This window comes from Thalassophryne amazonica, chromosome 3, assembly GCF_902500255.1.
Source record: "Thalassophryne amazonica chromosome 3, fThaAma1.1, whole genome shotgun sequence".
NCBI lineage: Eukaryota > Metazoa > Chordata > Actinopteri > Batrachoidiformes > Batrachoididae > Thalassophryne > Thalassophryne amazonica.
The window spans coordinates 86,883,397-86,899,463 of NC_047105.1; the positions used below are offsets into that span (position 1 = coordinate 86,883,397).

Below are 16,067 nucleotides of genomic sequence, written 5' to 3' on the forward strand. Positions count from 1 at the left end.
GCACATCTCCACCCTTAGTAATGGCACCTTCCTGTCCTGAGCGATGCTAATAGATTGAGGCGCACACATCCATTCCAGTCTATATTTCCATGTTTCTCCTCACTGTCTTCGTGAGAACATTGGCAGACACTCCCCAAGTAGAGTTGGGTGTGGCTTTGCTTTGAACCAATGAAGCAATGATCTGTCTCACTGCTTCGATGGTTTGTTGTATTATTTCGCTTTATCTTAGTTTTCCCATGCTAAAACCCTAAAGATCATATATCTGTGAGTAATATTTACCTTTTTTATATTAAACCAACCTGTTATGGTCTTCTAAAACAGTTGATAACTTAAAAACGGGACCGATGTTAACGTGTTAGCATGTCTATGGCGTTTTCAATGTTAAAGTTAATGTTAAATGTTAATGTTAAAGCATTAAGCTGTTCGCATCTCAGCACAGTTTGTGTGCATGTTTTCTGTATAATAAATAATAAATGGCTTAGTGTTTGTTGTCGTAAAAGTCAAATGTATTACGAACTGTAATTTTTTTATTTATATATTAATAATTATAGCAACAACAACAAAAGTAATAACTAATATTGCTACAGTACAATTTTAGAGAAACAGACAAAAAGAACCTGATAAACCAAAACACAACAGAAAAGGTAAAACCAACTAACAATGAACATAAATAAATATAGAAATAAATAACTGTTAACTGTGAACACCTAGTGACTCTTACACCTCCACTTCATCCCTGTTTTATTTAAGTTAATGACAGTTCGTTTCGGTCAAACCACATCTAAGCTGTTTTTACACAAGGAAAAAAATAAAATGCAGTAAACTGCACATTTGTGTCTTTTTTCATGAAAATAACTTAAAGATCACATATTACACTTTAGTCAGGCCTTTAAAATACTTTTCTTAAAGCACTGTCATCAACAAATTTATTATTCTGAAAAGTCTAAAACCCTGTTTCTAACTGTGAATCTCGTTCTGACTGATTCAGGCAAACTTGCTCCAGTCGTATGGCCTCAAAACAAGAAACAGACTCTGGTCTGCAGGACCTTCCTGTTATCTCCCATATCAGTAACAACACACCCAAGGAGAAGAAGGTCATGGTCAAAAGCGCCAGCCAATCCACAAGCTCCACTCCTGGACAAGACTCTTTAGACAACGGAGACATGGCCGGTGATGCATCTTCACCTCCACTGCCCAGGCAGATCCTCAAACGGTCCACCACACGAAGTAGCTCTTCTTCTTTCTCAGAAAGTTTGGATCCAGCACTTGATCCTTCATCTCTGCCACCTCCAGACCCCTGGCTGGATAGTGGGAATGGCAGTAATGGCGGCATTTCACAGAGTGGAGGAGGTGGATCGCTGTGTCGAAGAGATGGCCACTGGTTCCTGAAGCTGCTGCAGGCTGAGACCGGACGAATGGAAGGCTGGTGCCAACAGATGGAGCAGGAGACCAAAGACAACAAGCTCTCAGAAGAGGGTAAGGCTGTTGTACTGCAAACACAAAAAAATTTCATAAAGAGGGCAGACCAGAATTACTGCAGAGCTCTGTAAAGGAGAAGGTTTTCAGTCTTCTTAGAATGGGAAACAAATGACGCAGACCTCTGATCTCCATGAGGGTGCAACTAAGCGAACAAGATTGTATAAACATTCTGACAAGTTTGGTATAATGAAGATAATTTACAGATAAGGTCTTTATCACTTAACCAAAAAAACAATTTGAATATATATATATATATATATATATATATATATATATATATATATAAAATTTTAATGGATGTAAGCAAGTGACTCTTCGGTTACAGTAAATTGTCCGTGTGGTTAATATTGAAAACCGTCCGTGCATATCACTTTTTTTGCTACGCCAGACATCAGCTGACAAGGAACATATTCACTAAATGACAAAAGGATAGGAAAAAAACAGGCACTGAAAGGTGATTTATTCTTTATTTGTGAGGAAATCAGACATTTTGTTGAAATGGGTGGTCCAACAAATGTAATATTTGGATGAGTTTGTGCAAAGGCCCACGCCCACTTCAAACATCCACTTAGGTCACCACAAGAACCAGCATATAACATTTATAAATAATGCACTAAAGCAGTTATTTGCAGTTCTCCAACAAGTTCTTGTGAGCCCCACATCACAGTTGTATCCATGACTATTTAATGATGTAAATGGCCAGTGTGCAGTGGCCAATGCTTAAAAAGCTCCATCTGTGTAGAAATGATTGAAGAGGAGGATCTGAGGAGCAGAAAACAGACCAGTTTGTGTTGTTTATTGTATCATGTTATTGAACTACTGCTTTGAATTGATCTTCAAAAATAATTTTCCAAAAGCATATCTTGAAAAGAGGGTTCATCTCATAATCAGGGCCACTGTGTATTTGGGTCAGTACGTACCACATTTTTACGTCCCTCAAGGAGGTAATAAAATCATTGGCGCTTATTTAATTGTCTGTCTGTCTGTTAGCAGGATTACGTTAAAACTACTGCATGGATTTTGACAAAAGTTTTATGACAGATGCTTATTAGGTCATAGAAGACTTCAATAAATTTTGGAGGTGATCCGGATCCTACATCAAGATTTTACTTTGTATAGACTTTGAAGAATTATGTAAAACAACACAAACACACACTTCACAGATTCTCACCAAATTTGCCCCACAGATGGATATTAGGGTGTGGAAGACCCCATTAAATTAAATTTTGGAGGTGATCCGGATCCGGATTCTGAATCAAGATTTCACTTTATATAGACTACTTCACCGATTCTCACCAAATTTGTACCACAGATAGATATTAGGCCTGGAAAGAGTTCACTGAATTTTGGAGGTGATCTGGATTCAGATTCTGGATCAGAATTTCAATTTGTAGGCTTCACTTTGTCAGATTTTGAGTATTACATCAAAACTACTTAACGTTTTTCACCAAATGTGGTGAAATGTGGTACTCAGGTCAAGTAGCAAGCATCACACTTTACTTACTAGATAGTAGCGGATGGCTAGGGTGCACTATAATTACAATCCAAACAGACCAGTGCGCACCACATGCGAGTTAAAGCGTGCATTTTTTCCAGTTAAAATGTACCTGCTCTGTACAGCATGCCAGAGCATTGCAGTATGACATGCTATCACCTTTTATTTTACCTTTTTTATCGCTTGTAGTCTCATGAATGTCACAAATTGCTGTATAAAAATTAATGATGACAACATACACACAATGTAACGCAACTTGAAATATACAATGACATGGCTAAAATTCTTCTCGATTGCTCGTAAGTGAGTCATTCTAGCTGGAATCATCAAATGCTCCCCACCTGACCCTCTCATATTTGCATGGAAAAAAGTATATGACAGGTAATATACCTATTGGACCATATCCAAAATTTTAGATCTCTACTCTGCATACTTTTCTCACAAAAAATTCCTAATTGGAGTAAAGTCAGCCCGTTTTTTATGCATTTTTTTTTTTTGCGTCATCGTCTAACTGGCCATTTTCATGTGGTTTGTCATGAACTATGTCTCTAACATTCTGTAATGGGCGATGAATAAGTCCAGTAAATTTTTAGATTTTTAGGTCTGAAAATTGAAAAAAAGAAAACATTTTGGTCAATGTTTGAGGCCATATATAAAAAAAAATATCAGATACCAATGTCAGACTTAAATTTTTAAAAAGATCACATTCTTCAGAACAAAATATAAAAAAATTGGGATGGGGTTTTGCCTCATTTTTCTGCAATAAATTTTTAAATTACCCTTGTTTTGGAACATTCACACTTAAGCAAATCTGAAGCAAATCAAGATGTGCAAGTAACATTTATGCACCCACATGGCCCTGCAAGGAGTTACTTCTGGCCCAGAAGCGAAGATCTTTGCTGGGTGCCTCTTCAGCATATCATCATGAAAATTGAAGCACCAATTACATCTACTGGTTGAAGATATGTTATTACAGAAAACGTCACAGGAAAATCAAACACTTTTATGGGCAATTTCCACTAGGATGTTGTATGTTATTGTAGAACTTTGTAAGGTAACCTTAACTTTGTAAAATAAAGTATCTCTTGGTTCATATTTGACTTTGCAAAGCTTTTAATTGTTATTATTATTATTATTATTATTACGATTGCAGCGTCGGCTCACAGCCGCCGCGACGCTCCGCCACAGGAAAAACACCTCTGTTGGAAGCCTTAAGGACAAGTTGGAACATGTCCAGCTGTTAAACAATTTCTCATATACTCACTCCACTGAAAGCCATCAAAAGCCGCCTGGATTTTACAAATGGTTATCAACACGGAGGTGTTTTTCCTGTGCCGCCGCACCGCGCCGGCTGCGTCCCGACGAGCGGACCCGTCCGCACGTCTTTCATTAAAAAAATCTCCTTTAACAGTGGAATATCCGGATAAAATGCTGAAACCGACTTCTTCTGAAACTTCTCTGTTCTCTCACGATGTCATGGATCAGTAGAGCCTGAAATGTGGAGGTTTTCAGCTTGAAACAGGCTGATGATGCCGCCTGAGAGCGCTGCGCGACGTCTCGCACCGTGGGAAGTCCTTAAAGCGACAGTATCACCTCAAAATCTCTCATCAGCCGTTAAAATTTTCACTGAAAACCAGCTTAATTTTTCGAACCGTGTCCACTTCGATGTGTCTCACAGGTTTAGAAAAAATTTTGATCAAACAAAGCGCCAGTCTCACAGCAACTTCTCAGACAAAGGAATTCCGACGAGGGGCTGGACGACTCCTCCCACAAGGAGTGCTCACAGGCGAATGACGTCACCGACAGGCGTGGAAAAACTCACGCATGCGCACAAGGGTTCAAGCATGTCTGACGTAAAAACATATGAATGAAATCCATATAGTTTTTGAAAAAAATAAAAAGGACCTATACTTTATTGACAGCCCTCGTATCTTCGACCAGTAGATGTAATTGGTGCTTCAATTTTCATGATGATATTATGACTTTACTCCAATTAGGAATTTTTTGTGAGAAAAGTATGCAGAGTAGAGATCTGAAATTTTGGATATTGTCTAATAGTTATATTATCCATCATACATATCTTTTTCAGGCAAAACTGAGGGGGTCAGGTAGGGAACTTCTCCAAAATTTGATGATTCCAGCTGGAATGACTCGTGTAGAACAGGTAATTCAGCTAGTGATGATGATGATAATAATAATAATAATAATAGTGTGTATATGATAACAAGATCCTAAACAATTTATAAATACATTAAGACAGTAAGTTAACAACAACACCAAAAAAATGTAATTAACAGGAAATAAAAGGGTTTAGTTCTTCCTCTAAAATCTGTTGGGGTCTAAGGTTGTATAAACATTTTGGACTCACATGCCATTCCAACTCATTATAGAAATGTTGCATAATTTATTACCACCCTTGAAAAATGTCAGCTAGCTATTTCATAAATACTACCTAATCTAGAGCCCATGGATCCCCACGGGTTATTGATTTATAGTGCAAACACTGCATTAGCAAGTAGAATCTAATTGGCTCATTAATGTTATTGTTTGAGGTATAAAGAACTCAAGAATAAATTGTTTCTTATCACCACTGAACAGATAAAGACATCACAACGAAGCTAAACGTGTGCATGTTTGCCCCACTAAATGTAAATGAACTTAAAAATGGCTATACTTTTTTTAAAAACATTATGATAGCCTAGCTCCCCTCCTCGTTGTGGGTCTGGCTGTACCACATAGTGCAAACGTACTGAATACTGATGAGTACAAAGGATATTCTGTCTCATTCTGTAAGACCCACCATGTCCATCTCATTCAGATTTTCTTGTACTTGTTGTGTAGAGGTTAGGATCCACCTTATTGGTGCATTGCCACCACCTTCTCCTCTGGAGTGTTGATCAGGCAGTACCTCATTGTACCCTGTCGCATTGACAAACTGACATAGAAATGTTGTTCGTCTGAAAATTTATACTCCATTTTAACTTTTCATAGATTTGAGACAACTTTCCCAATTGTGCAGCAGGGACGCATCTCTTGAACATCGAGGTAAAGTTGGAAGATCAATGACCTTAACCAAATTTTGAAGGTCAAAGAGCCAAAAATACCCACAACACTGTATTCCCAAAGACATTTTCAAGTTTACCAAATTGGGAGCAAGGATATATATCTTGAAGGCCGAGATCAAGTTTGATGTTAAATAGCCTTCGCCTACTATAGTTTTGTGTTGTGTGGGCCGCTGAAGAGGAGGTACTGCTGGCCCACCACCACCAGAGGGCGCCCCGCCTGGAGTGCGGGCTCCAGGCACCAGAGGGCGCTGCCGCCTCACAGGAGCAGCCCAGGTGACAGCCGTCACTTATCAACTGAAACAGCTGACATCCATCAGCTGAGGGGTATATCAGCTGGACGGCATCTCCATCTCATTGCCGAGATATCGTTCTACTAGGAAGGTAACGTACTCAGCCAATTGTGTTGTCTTCTTGACAGTAATCCTTTGTTGCTTGTGTACAGATAGTGAATACTACAGCTGGAGACTGTGTTGGACTTGTACTTACATTCCTGCACTTATCAGTATTTTCCTGACGAGAGGTGGAGGTGGTGTTTCCACCCTACGTGTTGCTGGGTGCAGCCGCACCCACATCTGACTGTTTCTGTTCCTCGCCAGCAGTACCGGATCCGACGAGCGGAGGCAGTGGCCACCTGGGAGTTCGGGACTTGGCGGCTCCAGTATTCCCGGGGTTCGGTGGCAGAGGAAATCGGGTGGTTCCGGTTCGACTCAGACGGACGTCTCCTATCGTCGAGCCTGCCCACACGACACCATTGGAATTGGTTTATTTCATAATTGTGATCTGTTGTGTTTGTTGTGCGTGTTCACAACAGTAAAACCTTGTTATTTGACTTTCTTCATTGTCCGTTCATTTGCGCCCCCTGTTGTGGGTCCGTGTTCCTCACTTTCCCCAACAGGATATCTCGGCCAGCGTCATGGATCCCGAGGGGCGTCAACCGGCTGTTGAACGGCCAATGGAAGAACAGGGCGCACAGGCGTCTGCAGGAGGGGTGATCGGTGAGTTGCAGCGGATCCTCACCGCTTTCACGACTCGGTTGGATTTGATGACCGAGCAGAACGTCCTCCTGAACCGCAGGGTGGAGGCTCTCGCCGCGCAGGTGGAAGCGCGCCCTCCGGGCGCCGCTGCGGCTCTCCCTCCCGTCGACCCTGTGCGTAACAGCAACGTTCCACTGGTCGTTCAACGACCCCTCCCACCTTCCCCTGAAGCATACATAAGCCCCCCAGAGCCGTACGGAGGCTGTGTGGAGACGTGCGCGGATTTTCTTATGCAGTGTTCGCTCGTCTTCGCACAGCGTCCCGTTATGTACGCGACTGACGCTAGCAAAATAGCTTATGTGATAAATCTGCTTCGTGGTGAGGCACGCGCTTGGGCTACAGCGCTCTGGGAGCAAAATTCATGGCTCCTTCAGACATATGATGGGTTTGTGAGGGAGTTCAGAACAGTGTTCGATCACCCAAATAGAGGAGAGACCGCTTCAGCCGTGCTGCTGTCAATGAGACAGGGGCGCCGGAGCGCAGCTGCCTATGCAGTCGACTTCCGCATCGTGGCTGCGAGGTCCGGCTGGAATAGCACTGCCCTCCGCGCCGCCTTTGTAAACGGACTGTCGTTGGTTCTCAAGGAGCACCTGGTGGCTAAGGACGAACTGCAGGATTTAGATGGGCTCATCGATCTTGTCATACGATTAGACAATCGGTTAGAAGAGCGCCGTCGGGAACGAGACGAAGGGCGTGGCCGGGCACGCGTCGTCCCTCTCCCTTCCGGTTCCGACCGCGTTCCGCCCTCCCCACGCTCCACGGCCCCTGCGCTCCGTGCGGTTACAGCCCCCCCTGCTGACGAAGCTATGGACACGAGTAGGGCAACATTTAGGGCACCGGTTACACAAAGGAGGCTGGCCCACGGGGCGTGTTTTGTTTGTGGCTCGATTGAGCATCAATTAAGAGACTGCCCCGAGCGGTTAAACACCAACGCCCGCCCCTAGAAACTGGGCTAAGGGTGGCCCGAGACATTCACGTGGGACACACCCACATCGCCACACGACTCCCAGTTACCATCCTGTATGAGGATTTAACCCTGAAGGCCCCAGCACTGGTGGACACGGGCTCTGAAGGGAATTTGCTAGACAGCAAATGGGCCAGGGAGATAGGGTTCCCTCTGGTGGCGCTTACCTCGCCTGTGCAGGTACGAGCGCTAGATGGCTCCCTACTCCCTCCAATCACTCACAAGACACCACCAGTAACTCTGGTGGTGTCGGGGAATCACCGGGAGGAGATCGAGTTTTTTGTGACTCCGGCCACCTCCCGTGTGATTTTAGGATTCCCTTGGATGTTGAAACACAATCCCCGGATCGATTGGCCGTCCGGGGTAGTGGTTCAGTGGAGCGAGACCTGCCATCGGGTATGTTTAGGTTCCTCGGTTCCTCCCGGTTCCCAGGCCAGGGAGGAGGTCAGAGCCCCGCCCAATCTAGGGTCGGTTCCGGTGCAGTACCATGACCTTGCGGAGGTGTTTAGCAAGGATCTGGCGCTCACCCTTCCCCCGCACCGCCCGTATGATTGTGCCATTGATTTGGTTCCAGGTGTTGGGTTCCCGTCCAGCAGGCTGTACAACCTCTCACGACCTGAACGCGAATCAATGGAGACCTACATCCGGGACTCTTTGGCCGCCGGGTTGATCCGGAATTCTACCTCCCCGATGGGTGCGGGTTTCTTTTTTGTGGGGAAAAAGGATGGCGGATTACGTCCATGCATCGATTACAGGGGGCTGAACGAAATCACTGTTCGTAACCGATACCCCTTACCCTTGTTGGATTCGGTGTTCATGCCCCTGCATGGAGCTAAGATATTCACCAAGCTTGATCTTAGGAATGCGTATCACCTGGTTCGGATCCGGAAGGGAGACGAGTGGAAGACGGCATTTAACACCCCGTTAGGTCATTTTGAGTACCTGGTCATGCCGTTCGGTCTTACAAATTCTCCCGCGACGTTCCAAGCATTGGTTAATGATGTCTTGCAGGACTTCCTGCACCGATTCGTCTTCGTATATCTTGACGACATACTCATCTTTTCTCCGGATCCTGAGACCCATGTCCGACATGTACGTCAGGTCCTACAGCGGTTGTTGGAGAACCGGCTGTTTGTGAAGGGCGAGAAGTGTGAGTTCCACCGCACGTCTCTGTCCTTCCTGGGGTTCATCATCTCCTCCAACTCCGTCACTCCCGATCCGGCCAAGGTTGCGGCGGTGAGAGACTGGCCCCAACCCACAAGCCGTAGGAAGCTGCAACAGTTCCTCGGCTTCGCTAATTTCTATAGGAGGTTCATTAAGGGCTACAGTCAGGTAGTTAGCCCCCTGACAGCCCTGACCTCGCCAAAAGTTCCCTTCACCTGGTCGGATCGTTGCGATGCCGCGTTCAAGGAGTTGAAACGCCGGTTCTCGTCTGCACCCGTTCTGGTGCAGCCCGATCCTAGTCGCCAGTTAGTGGTTGAAGTGGACGCCTCGGACTCAGGGATAGGAGCCGTGCTGACCCAGAGCGGGAAGACCGATAAGGTCCTTCACCCGTGTGCCTATTTTTCCCGCAGGTTGACCCCGGCCGAACGGAACTATGACGTCGGCAATCGAGAACTCCTTGCGGTGAAAGAGGCTCTTGAAGAGTGGAGACATCTGTTGGAGGGAACGTCCGTGCCATTCACGGTTTTCACTGACCACCGGAACCTGGAGTATATCAGGACCGCCAAGCGGCTGAATCCCAGGCAAGCCCGCTGGTCACTGTTCTTCGGACGTTTTGACTTCCTGATCACCTACCGTCCCGGGACCAAAAACCAGAGATCGGATGCCTTGTCCTGGGTACATGAAGACGAAGTCAAAACGGAGCCGTCGGATCCCCCGGATCCCATCATCCCGGAGTCCACTATCGTGGCCACCCTCACCTGGGACGTGAAGAAGACCGTCCGGGAGGCCCTGGCACGAAGCCCGGACCCCGGAACCGGGCCGAAGAACAGGCTCTACGTCCCACCAGAAGCCAGGGCTGCGGTCCTGGACTTCTGTCACGGTTCTAAGCTCTCCTGTCATCCTGGGGTGCGAAGAACCGTGGCAGTCGTCCGGCAGCGCTTCTGGTGGGCATCCCTGGAGACCGACATCCGGGACTATATCCAGGCCTGTACCACCTGCGCCAGGGGCAAAGCCAACCACCGCAAGTCCTCGGGATTGCTACAGCCGCTGCCCGTACCTCATCGCCCCTGGTCTCACATCGGCCTGGATTTTGTCACGGGCCTCCCGCCGTCCCAGGGAAACACCGTCATCCTCACGATAGTGGACCGATTCTCCAAGGCGGCCCACTTCGTGGCCCTCCCGAAGCTCCCAACGGCCCAGGAGACAGCGGACCTCCTGGTCCACCACGTCGTCCGGCTGCATGGGATACCATCAGACATCGTCTCCGATCGCGGCCCCCAGTTCTCCTCGCATGTCTGGAGGAGTTTTTGCCGGGAACTGGGGGCCACGGTCAGTCTCTCGTCCGGGTATCACCCCCAAACCAACGGGCAAGCAGAACGGGCCAATCAAGAGATGGAGCAGACACTACGTTGTGTGACAGCCGCGCACCCGGCGGCCTGGAGTACTCATCTGGCCTGGATCGAGTACGCCCACAACAGTCAAGTGTCGTCAGCCACCGGCCTCTCCCCTTTTGAGGTATGTTTGGGGTATCAGCCCCCATTGTTTCCGGTGGTTGAGGGAGAGGTCGGTGTGCCCTCGGTCCAGGCCCACCTGCGGAAGTGCCGTCGGGTGTGGCGTGCCGCCCGTTCTGCTTTGTTGAGGGCCCGGACGAGGGCTAAGACCCATGCAGACCGGCGGCGGACCCCGGCCCCTACGTATCGCCCCGGGCAGGAAGTGTGGCTGTCCACCAAGGACATTCCACTACAAGTGGCCTCCCAGAAACTGAAGGACTGATACATAGGACCGTACAAGATCCTCCAAATCGTCAATCCCGCCGCAGTGAGGCTTCGGCTTCCAGCCTCACTGCGGATCCATCCTGTGTTCCATGTGTCAAGACTCAAACCGTATCACACTTCGCCCCTCTGTGCTCCCGGTCCGGCGCCACCTCCTGCCCGGATCATCGATGGCGAGCCGGCTTGGACTGTGCGCCGGCTTCTGGATGTCCGACGGATGGGCCGGGGCTTTCAATACCTGGTGGACTGGGAGGGGTACGGCCCCGAAGAACGCTCCTGGGTGAAGAGGAGCTTCATCCTGGACCCGGCCCTCCTGGCCGACTTCTACCGCCGCCACCCGGACAAGCCCGGTCGCCCGTTGAGGGGGGGGGTCCTGTTGTGGGCCGCTGAAGAGGAGGTACTGCTGGCCCACCACCACCAGAGGGCGCCCCGCCTGGAGTGCAGGCTCCAGGCACCAGAGGGCGCTGCCGCCTCACAGGAGCAGCCCAGGTGACAGCCGTCACTTATCAACTGAAACAGCTGACATCCATCAGCTGGACGGCATCTCCATCTCATTGCCGAGATATCGTTCTACTAGGAAGGTAACGTACTCAGCCAATTGTGTTGTCTTCTTGACAGTAATCCTTTGTTGCTTGTGTACAGATAGTGAATACTACAGCTGGAGACTGTGTTGGACTTGTTTTGGATAAGTACTTACATTCCTGCACTTATCAGTATTTTCCTGACGAGAGGTGGAGGTGGTGTTTCCACCCTACGTGTTGCTGGGTGCAGCCGCACCCACATCTGACTGTTTCTGTTCCTCGCCAGCAGTACCGGATCCGACGAGCGGAGGCAGTGGCCACCTGGGAGTTCGGGACTTGGCGGCTCCAGTATTCCCGGGGTTCGGTGGCAGAGGAAATCGGGTGGTTCCGGTTCGACTCAGACGGACGTCTCCTATCGTCGAGCCTGCCCACACGACACCGTTGGAATTGGTTTATTTCACAATTGTGATCTGTTGTGTTTGTTGTGCGTGTTCACAACAGTAAAACCTTGTTATTTGACTTTCTTCATTGTCCGTTCATTTGCGCCCCCTGTTGTGGGTCCGTGTTCCTCACTTTCCCCAACAGTTTTGAAGGTCACAGATCCAAGAATTGTTTCATTTGCAGCAAGGATGCATCCTTTGAAGATCTGGGTCAAGTTCCTACTCCAGCACTGTAGCCTTCATGTCCTTTTCACTCAAAGTTCCACATCTTTCCATCACCTTATCCAAACCAATGAAATTGTGACTTGTTCCTGGTTGCCTTTGGTTCTCTGAATATAGTCTCCCCAATAAAAACTTGTCTCCACACTGATTATTACAATACAGTTGCTTCATTACATTCACATGACTGCAAGAAAATATTGCCCACTCACAAATGAGTATGGGACTACACACCTTTCTGCGATGAGGTACACAAGGCCTACATGCCAATATTACATTTTTCAGATCAGTATACAGGAGCAGGTCTAGATGGTGCTATCTTGTGGCTGTATATGATAATGCAGTGTTTTTTGTTTGTTTGTTTGTTTTTTGACAGAAGTCACTTCGAAATATGCAGAAGCACCAGCCAGATAAGTGAAAAATACAATATATAGTCCCTTTTTATTGGCTCTTACAAATTCTGTTCCTAGTACAATGATAATATTAGTTAAATTTGAAAAGATGTGTCCTTAGGTTGACAGATGTAAATCTCTCAAATTAAGCCATTTCTATGGCTCAGAAGCTGAAAAATAAAGACAGTGTATGTGTACGTTAATTTGTTGCTGAAACATCCCCTGTTGCTGCTAATGAATCCTCTATGTTAAGCTTTCTTGACAATATGTTGTCTGAACAGACCAGGTCATTCAGATCTGGGTCCAGCAGTCTCTATCAGACATGCACAGCATGGAGTGGCTGAAGCAGTAATACCTGGGGTTACTATGCAAGTATGCCTGTAATCCACAGAATTACACAAATCTGCACTGGAATGGATTAAATCTGCAGATTAGATTAATGCTTTGACATCAGATTTACAAAGAATGCTGCACTATACACACACACACACACACACATACAGTGTAAGGAATAGCTGCTTGCTTGCTTGAATCTGTATTATTGTTTTTTTTCCCAAAATACATGTTTTGTATTTTAGTCCATATTAAATCCAATAAAAATCTGTCGTACAGAGATGAGTCTCACTGTGTCATGATCACATTGCCATATCTTAATCCAGTGATCAAATCAAAGTACCAGTTTTGTTGGAGCAGATGTTTGTCCTAGTTTTTGAAATGCCAGCAGACTAGCAGAGAAAACACTGACAGAAGCAGTCTGGAATATCTATATAAGCTTAGTTATACTTAAAGAGGATAACCTTGGCCAATACGCTGTAATCCTCTCCACTCTGTGGAGTCCACCAGAAATACATTGCAAGGCACATCTAAATGTTTGGATATATCGGCTTTTGTTTGCATTGAGCCAGAGTTTCACAGAAAGCATTTAAGGATTCTCACCATGATGTACATGAAAGTAATGCTGTGGAGATGATAGCTGCAGATATTTGAAAGTAGTAACATAATAAAATGGGTTTTACGGGGTTTCGAAACTGAATAAACCTTCCAACTCAGTGCTTTCCTGTGACTTTTATGGACACTGTTATAATTTGGTACAATTAATTCCAAATCAGAAAAAAAAATGTTTTTGTTGCCCTTTAAGTTTCCATATTCACAAATTTAAAGTGTCCTTCTGGATGAACAAAACCTTGTTTTTCCCAAACCAGCTTCCTTTAAACAGATTTGAGCTGTATTATACTCTGGATTATGTTATAGAGTTGGAAATGATGTTGCAGATGCTGACTGGCAGATGTGACATTGTGTTTGAGGTGTAGTTACATGTTGTCTGGGTGCACATGGAGAGTCAAACTGGTCAATTAATTTTTGGAAGATTGTCTAACAACCAATATAAAATGTGGACCAACCACCATGTTAGCACAAAAAAAAAATAAAAGCTCTTAAGAGTAAGTATTATTATTATTATATTGAAAGAATTCCTATCTAAAATCTAATATGTATTCCTTAATTAATATTTTGGTATGTTTTTATTGTTGGCAGCACGGTAGCATAGTGGTTAGCGCTGTTGCCTCAGATCGAGGTTCGCTTCAGATCTGGTCCTCACTGACAACGATTCGATACACTACCAGCCAGTGGTGTCAAAAGTACACACATTTGTTACTTAAGTAGAAGTATAGATACTGCAGTTTAAAAACACTCTGGTAAAAGTTGAAGTATCAGCTTGACCTCTTTACTCAAGTAAAAGTGAAAAAGTATGTGCTCCAAAACCTACTTAAAGTATAAAAGTATAAAGTAACCTTAAAAAAAAAAAAGGTAGATGCCACTATATGAATTGAAAGCTTTGTTCTACATGTGGCCCAAGACCCCAAACCCAAAATTACTCCCCAACACCACCTGCACGAAAATGTTTCAATTCTAGAAGCTCTGAAATGCAATCTGGGACTATTCCAGACAATAAACTGCAGTGAGTGCAGCATCCATTTAGTGAGAAAAAAAAAAAAAAAAAACTTATTCAGATTCATTCCAGTAGTATTCTGCTCTTACTAGGATGCAGCAGTTTTCTAGTTTGGCAGAAAGTTCTGGAGGAAATCACTGAAGAAATTAACACATTGACAATATGGTTTGACCGAAACAAACTGTCATTAAACTTAAATAAAACAGGGATGAAATGGAGGTGTAAGAGTCACTAGGTGTTCACAGGAAACACTTATTTATTTCTGTATGTATGTTCATTGTTAGTTGCTTTTATATTTTATTTTCTGTTGTGTTTCTATTCAGGTTCTTTTTGTCTCTTTCTCTGAAATTGTATATAATAATCATCATTAGATTATTAATATATAAACAAAAATTTAAGAAATATTACAATTTGAAAATAAATGCACCCGAACTTTTAACATTGAAAATGCCATAGACATGCTAACGCGTTAGCGTCGCTCCTGTTTTTAAGTTATAAAATACATCTATCAACTGTTTCAGAAGACCATAACAGGTCGGTTTAACATAGAAAAGGTAAATAATACAGAAGTATGCTCTTTAGGGTTTTAGTGGGGGAAAATTAAGCGAAAGAAAGAAAGAACAAACAAAACAATAGGTCGAAGCATTGCTTCAATCTGTGAACCACTGCTTCGATTGGTTCAAAATCCATTCCTTTATCTTCATTGATCCATGTTTCTGATATAGCAATTATGTTAAATATTTTTTTAAATTGACTTAAATATTCTTTAATGTTGTTAAAGTTTGCATACAGACTTCTGCTGTTGAAATGGATTATTGATAATTTATCTGTTTTAATGATCCGATTAAACTGTTCATCTGTATAATAGCAACAACTGTCATTAATATTTGAGAAGAAATTATTGTCCGGGTCTATATCGTGCTCCAAGTCCAGTACATTGTGGTCTATGTATTTAAATGTTCTCAGTTCTAGTTTTCCATGATCAGCAATCCTGTGAGTTATATCCTTCTTGTCTCCAGATGTAGATGATGTAGTAGATGAATCGGTTCCTCTGGTCTGTGTCATGGTGTTGTGATGTGTTTGTGTCCTCATACCTTATTGGTCGTATTTGTCCAGTTCCTCGATGTTCCTGATTACCATAACCTTCGCTTGTTCTGGTGTTCCATTCAGTTTGATGAATGTTTTGCAGTTGGATGTCCATGTCTGTTGAATTTTTCCCTGCTTTTTTAAGAGACAAGCTTTCCTGGCGATGTCTGCGTTTCTTTTGGTCAGATGTTCATTGATGAATACGTTTGTTCCTTTGAGTTTCTGTCCCTGTTTTAACAATGCCATTTTATGTTTTCTGTTGACAAACCTCATTATAACAGCTCGCTTGTCTCCATCCTCTCTCCTGGGCAGGGGGTGGCACGCTTCAATGTTATTACAGTCCATTTGAATACCTTTAGATTGCAGGAAGTCAGCCACCTGTTGTTCCACTGAGCTGGCCTCCTGCTCACTGGCCTCCCCTCCGCTGTCTTCTGACACCGCCCGTGCGTAGGATCGAGGTTTAATATGAATTCCTGTAATAAAAACGT

General features: G+C 44.8%; 1 protein-coding gene across 4 annotated transcripts in view; it reads left to right on the forward strand.

The window, feature by feature from the left end:
* Nucleotides 1–16,067, forward strand: part of dlgap4b (discs, large (Drosophila) homolog-associated protein 4b) — a 529,323-nt gene that overhangs the window by 502,747 nt on the left and 10,509 nt on the right. For all 4 annotated transcript variants that reach the window (XM_034167027.1, XM_034167029.1, XM_034167030.1 and 1 more), the window contains one exon: nt 989–1,476. In XM_034167027.1, the coding sequence (XP_034022918.1) occupies nt 989–1,476 (488 nt within the window). The remainder of the gene's footprint in view (nt 1–988; nt 1,477–16,067) is intronic.